This window comes from Macadamia integrifolia, chromosome 10 (assembly GCF_013358625.1).
Source record: "Macadamia integrifolia cultivar HAES 741 chromosome 10, SCU_Mint_v3, whole genome shotgun sequence".
NCBI lineage: Eukaryota > Viridiplantae > Streptophyta > Magnoliopsida > Proteales > Proteaceae > Macadamia > Macadamia integrifolia.
Window position 1 is genome coordinate 29,415,022 of NC_056566.1, and position 6,539 is coordinate 29,421,560.

General features: G+C 35.7%; 1 protein-coding gene across 5 annotated transcripts in view; it reads left to right on the plus strand.

Annotated features, from left to right (window-relative positions):
* The first annotated feature begins 670 nt into the window (after positions 1 to 670).
* Positions 671 to 6,539, plus strand: part of LOC122091437 (serine/arginine-rich-splicing factor SR34-like) — a 13,319-nt gene continuing 7,450 nt past the window's right edge. For 3 of the 5 annotated variants that reach the window (XR_006143930.1, XM_042661385.1, XM_042661381.1), the window contains exons 1-8: positions 671 to 809; positions 1,422 to 1,513; positions 2,909 to 2,974; positions 3,176 to 3,250; positions 3,359 to 3,467; positions 3,566 to 3,612; positions 3,722 to 3,779; positions 5,543 to 5,592. Coding sequence is in view for 4 of the 5 variants with exons in the window: in XM_042661385.1 (XP_042517319.1) it covers positions 1,427 to 1,513; positions 2,909 to 2,974; positions 3,176 to 3,250; positions 3,359 to 3,467; positions 3,566 to 3,612; positions 3,722 to 3,779; positions 5,543 to 5,592 (492 nt within the window). In the remaining variant the exon portion in view is untranslated. Of the gene's footprint in view, positions 810 to 889; positions 909 to 1,416; positions 1,514 to 2,908; positions 2,975 to 3,175; positions 3,251 to 3,358; positions 3,468 to 3,565; positions 3,613 to 3,721; positions 3,780 to 5,542; positions 5,593 to 6,539 lie in introns of those variants that run through there. The other 2 variants (XM_042661383.1, XM_042661384.1) reach the window with 2 other exon arrangements.

The following is a 6,539-nucleotide window of genomic DNA, read 5'->3' on the forward strand; positions in this document are numbered from 1 at the left end:
TTTTTCATTCATACTCTTGAATATATTTACTTAATAAATCAAAACAAACTGATAATAAACCAAAATCAAAACTAAGACCAATCAAATCCCATGTATCCTTATTGGATTATGTTTTGATTTCATTAATTCTCACAAGAAAATCAAAATCAGAATGACTGACACTAGTTTATTCTCTAATTTTGAGAGAACCATTCCCCATATAATAGAATAAGAAAAATTACATGATGACCCACTTTTGGATTTCCCTTTATAAAACTACCCACTTAAAGTTTAATTTAACAAAAATACTCAAAATTGAGTTTAGGTTTACAAAATTATTTACTCAAAGTTTCAGTTATTAAAAAATACTTGATTATATGTGGAAGATGAAGAATCACTATTTTGTGTCGTTTTGTAAACCCAAATATGATTTTGGGTATTTTTGTCAATAGAAACGTTAGGTGTATAATTTTATAAACCAAAACTCAATTTTGAGTATTTTTATTAATTTTAAACTTTAAGTGGATAGCTTTGTGAAGAAAAATATAATTTTGAGTATTTTTGTTAATTGAAACATTTTATGAGTAATTTTGTAATTTTTCGATAAAATAACCGCTGCATTAAGAAGTTAGTAACTGAACACTTAAATCTGAGCCGTCCCACTGGCATCACGTGCATGTAGACAATTATCTAAACAAGCGGTGGCCTCCATCGTTTGATGGTCCTATTTTATCATCAGCCGAGAAGGTAAAACACCTAAACCCTCGAATCTTCCCCCACATTCGTGCTGGTTCTCGCTCACCGTCTCTACTATCCTCTGTTCCTGTGGAGTAAGTTCCGAACCCTAGAATTCGAAGAGCAGCCTTTGCTTTCGATTCGTAGTTAATTTTTCTCAGATTCTTCATACCGCTTCATCTGTGCATACAAATGTATGCAATCTATGATTCTTTTTTGTTACATTTTTGTAAATTATTGTTCATGGGAAATGTATCGCGTTCGTCGTTTAAATGTTTTGGGATTTACGGATGAACGATCGTTTAGTTACTCTGATTTTTTTTTTTTAATCGAACATTGGCATGCCCGATAACTGTTCATCTAAATTCGAGCCAATTTCAGTTGTTTTCTTGCGGTTCTTTCTCCTGATTATTTTCAAAATTAAAATTTATTTGTTAAAAATATTAGCTTCTTGTCATGCTTGTATGTATCTTTGATTATGTTTGGGAGCTTCGTTTCATTTTTCGGTGCTCATGATTTGTTTGGTACGAAGATAGATTTTGCTAATTCCCTTTCCTTATTTGGGATTGGGATCGAAGAAGTTAGGGTTCCTCTTAGGTGCATGTTACTTATTTGCCTCGACTGCGTTTGTGTGTGTGTGTCCAAGGGACGGTGGAAAGAAAAAATATACTTATATTTATTTTTTCCTTTTCTTCTGTAAATCCCAGCAACAATGAGCGGCCGTTCAAGTCGAACCCTTTATGTTGGTAATCTCCCTGGTGATATTCGCGAGCGGGAAGTGGAAGATCTGTTCTACAAGGTGATTGATATTAATTGGAATTGTTTCGATTATGTTACCCCCCCTGGCCCCCAACCCCCAACCCCAACCCCCAAAAAGGCAGTTATTGAGTTCCTTGTTGCTATAATAATCTGATGAATTATTGTGGGAGTGAAGCTCCGTTGCATTTTCATACCTCTCCCCCTTTTCCGCCGGGCATTTTTATTTTATTTTATTTATGTTAATCATTCCAAGTTATGCGATTCACTCTGATTTTCCCTTTATATTATATTGATGATGGGAAAAGGGATGAATACATATATATTTCTTTGGTAACAAAAGGGATGAATATTCATAGCATGAATGTTTAATGGATTACTTCTTGTATATGACATGGTTAGTGGAATTTAGGCCCTCTTTGGTATCATTTTTCTTTTCGGTTTTTCCCTATTTAACAAAAATCATCAATGAAAATCGTTTTTTATCAAAACATAAAAATGGTTTGGTAACTGCTTGACGAAAATGGTTTATTGTGATAAATAATTTGGTATCTTTACGTGCAAAATGGTTTTATTTGAAGAAATGGGTGAATAGATGTTCCTTTCCCCCATCTTCTTTATAACTCTCTTTTTCCACTTTGGATTGAAGAAGAGGGTGCAAGGGGCTTGGATTTCTAATTTTACAAAAGAAATGACTACTTTACCCCTCCATATTGGGACTTTAAGCACGTGCTCATTAAAATTCAGCAAAAAAATAACTGAAAATCAAATTTGGCCAAAACACATAAACGACTATTGATCTCTTTTTGGTTTTTATGTGTTATAATTTAAAAAAAAAAATAGAAACAACCTCCATAAATGAGATACCAAATGCAACCAAAATCATTTTTGTGAACAAAAATAAAAAGAAAAATATGATACCAAAGAGGGCCTTAGTTATAGTCAAATTGTGCATTTAAATCAGAGTCGGAATGTGTACAACTGAATTGTGAGCCATTGAAGGTGCTGGCTAGCTCAGTTGGCAAGAACCTAAGCTGGTGGTAGCTAGTTCCTGGGATTGAATCCCCTTCACCTGCTTTGCCCTTGGTGCACATGCACCCTCCTTTGGCAGTATGCACTTCCTTCCTTCTCCGTTGTTGTTCTGCTCTATGCATATCCCTCACTCCCTTACCCTCCCCGAGTGTGGGTCACCTTTGGGTTATGGTGCAAGCAACTGTAGAGGAGAAAAAAAAGAGAAGATAATTGACAGCCTTTGAAAAGGTACCTATTATGGATTGGTTATAGCGTGGACATGCTATTCTATAAATATCACAATTGTATTGCTGGCGCTCCCGCACTGATGATGGAGTAAAGTGGACATATGGATTTGGTTGGGATTTCTTCATGTGCTTAATTTATGATTTTTTTAATGATATATTCATTGGTTTCCACATTGCAGTATGGACCTATTGTTGACATTGATTTGAAGATCCCACCAAGGCCTCCGGGCTATGCTTTTGTTGAGGTAAACTGAGCATTCATCGACCCACAAATGATTTCAGATTTTTTTTTTCTTTGAAAATCTTCCTTTCTGTTTAGCATGTTGCTAAATTCTTATCATGAAATGTTTTGTTTTTCTTTCTTTTCTGGCCATGCTTTTGCCAGCCCCTCCACCAAAAAAAAAAAGGAGGTCATTTTCCTAATTTTATTGTTGATTTGATTGTAGTTTGAAGAGGCTCGTGATGCTGAAGATGCTATTCGTGGTCGTGACGGATATAACTTTGATGGACACCGTTTACGTGTTAGTAATCCTTCTATTATTTTTTTGGATTTTTATATTGTCCATTAATAGGCTATGCTTTTGCACTCCACCACCAACTTATGTTTCTGGTGTTCTACATTCTAATAGGTGGAGCTGGCACATGGTGGGCGAGGGCACTCCTCATCAATAGATCGTCGTAGTAGTTACAATGGTGGGGGTGGCCGCGGTGGTCTCTCTAGGCACTCGGATTATCGTGGTGTGCATTGCCATCCATTTCCTTTCTGACACCTTTCTCCTTAGTCCTTACAATGATGTGTATTATTTGATTGGACACTATTTTTTTTTTCCATGCAGTGTTGGTCACTGGGTTACCTTCTTCCGCCTCATGGCAAGATCTAAAGGTGAGGACATACCTAATATATGATAATTTGTTTCCAAACTCTTCATTGCCATTCTCTGTGGCATAATACTTTACCCTTGTTTATCTCATCTCTCTGTCCTACACACCAGGATCATATGCGTCGAGCTGGAGACGTTTGCTTCTCTCAGGTGTTCCGTGATAGTGGTGGTAAGTTGCATTCATTTAGTGTTAGTAGATTTCATTTGTAAGCTGACATCCTGAGATCCGACTTTGCAGCACTACGGATTTGGGACCCAAACTATTTATTTATCAATTTAAGACAAAATAAGAGGAAAATAGAATTTGAATTTTATGATAGCATATTATTTGGCATGCTGAGCAAGTATTTATGCAATTCTAAAAATTACTGAGAATATTAATTTTGAGGTGAGGGAGGAGCAATGCGGGACATGGTTTTAATGATGTACAGAAAATTTATCATTTATATTAAGTTTGGTATACTTATTAATTGTAGGCTTTTTGCAACAATGAACACGTACATATTTTCTTGGTAGCCATGTTGTTTAGGTTAATGGGGAATTCAATTGTAATTTGGATTATTCTTTGGGTTTTAGTTGAGTATTGTGGTCTAGAATGAGTTTTCATGAGTCCTTAATTGTTTTAATATTGAAGCCTTAAAATTAGGATTTATTTGCCCAAAAGTTCTATCAGTATGAAGGACAATTTAAGAGGGAAATCTACTGTTTCTGTCTGTTCTATGTATTCTACACGTAGGTTTCTTGACTTTCTCCATCCTCTATTTGAATTTCTTGTTTTCCTTGACTTCTCATACAAACTCTTTGCATTTGATGCCTCTGTTGTTATTTGTAACAATATATCTTCTTAGGAATTTTTTTGGGGGTGGGTTCAAAGGCTGTCAAAACCTTCCTGCATCACAAACATATCATAATTGTGGAGTTTGATCTCTTCAGAGTACTTCGATTCCAAATTCAGTTGCTAAAGTGCAACTCCAGACACTGATTATTTGCCAATCATCCCACTTATGCCTATAAGGAGTAATACATTTTTGCGCTCTTCCATTGTTTGGTCTGGTCATCGTTTGGAGGGAGAGTTTGAAGATATCATTTAGGTTTTCTCGGGCCCTGCTAGGAAGGAGTTCCCATTATTGCTATTATCATGGCTTTTATTGGCCCTTTCATGTGGGTTTCAAAGTTTTTATCTTGATGTGATGAGCCTCCTTGGTAATTCCTTATCAGGTTGTGCTATTTGACCTAGCATCAGTTTTGGATGCATTACAGTTGTTGCTGCGACAGGATGGCTCAGCCTGTACTGTCGTCTTGGCTAGCTAGGCGTTGCTTTGTTGTTGCTGCCTTGATTTTTACTATCCAGTCCTTTTGCACTTTGGGATATCGTCATTTTATCCCCTTACTCTGATATCTTGACAACTGCCTCTGTTCATTGCCCAAAAAAAGGGGGTAGGGGAGGGGGGTCAGACCATTGAATTTAGAAATCAGTGAAGTCATGCGGTCCTTGTTGAAGGCCAAGAGAGGGCAAGATGAATGGCAAGCGCTTTGGTTGACGTTGTTTGGAAAGTTGTAAGAAATTATTTATCTAGCTGTTGATGGACCTAAATGGATACAATTTATGTGGTCAATCCCTGGATTTGATAGACAAGGGTGGATTAAGCAATCTTATGGACGTTAAAAGTTAAAACAACTTCTGCAAGGGCCCTTCCTTGAGCTTTGTTTTAGTTTGTATTCCAATCTAATAATGGGCTTCTGATTAGTCTGCTGAAGTGCTGATATGTGTATTCAAGGACTGTTTATATGTTCTTTACCTCTCATCTCTTCAGCTTGTCTTTTTTTTTTTTTTTTTTAATCTTTCTGAAAGAATGTGGATTTGCTGTATTTTGGAGAATTCATTGGATGATTTGGATGATTGCTGAATCTTTTTGGGTGACATTTTGTTAGGTACCACTGGAATTGTGGATTATACCAACTATGATGACATGAAATATGCAGTAAGTTATTTGTCTTTTAATGTTTTACTTATTATTGGAACAGATGATCTCTGGGAATTCTCATGTATAATAACTTGGAATTTGTTGCTGTTTCTGTTAATAGAAAATTTTCTGCTTGACATTGTCTTGGACTCGTTGGGGAGTTGACTTTCAATTTTGGTTTCTCATTCTGTTATTCACGTTCATAAAAGTTGATAAATCATAATTTTTATTGCTTTTGATTGTGTACCTTCAAAGGATCTTGTGGATCCAGGCGACTAACAAAATCCATTCTTTATTTCGAGGAAGAAAATACCCTTTCTTGTTTCTTTTGATAAATATATGACTCTATTTTATACCATCATGATATTCTTTTCTCTTCCTTCTTCACAAGTCTATCAGTGGGTCTCATCTGGTTGCCAAATCTGATAGTGGTTCCATTGTTTTCGACTGTCTTCAATTTTTTTCTTCCTTTCCCTGTCAAACTTAAAAAATAGATCATTATGCGTACTTCCTCATGCATAAATATTATTTTTTTTTTTATCATGTACAGTAAATGTTGGGATTTTCCTGTTAGCACCTCTTAAGGTGTAAAATAATTTGTAACCTTGCCTTTCTGCCCTTTTAGTATGACATGTTTTTTTAATGAGGGCAATTGATACCATTTCTCGTGCGTACTCGAAAAATGTGTAAAGATGATGTCAACTTTTGATAATGACATGATAGTCACTTTCAAATCGTTTTGAAAACCCTTTTTTACTCTTGATTTTTAAGAAACTTTTGGGAATAAGACTAGGGGAAATCAAAAAACGGTTACAAGTTATTAATAGACCTATAGATGTGACATTTAAACAGTCCCATAAATGTAACTTTAAGAAATAGGTTAAATTCGGATGACACCTAGAAGAGATGTCAGTTTGATATCACATTTGCCTTTATATACGAAAAGCCATCATAACCCGTCGCTA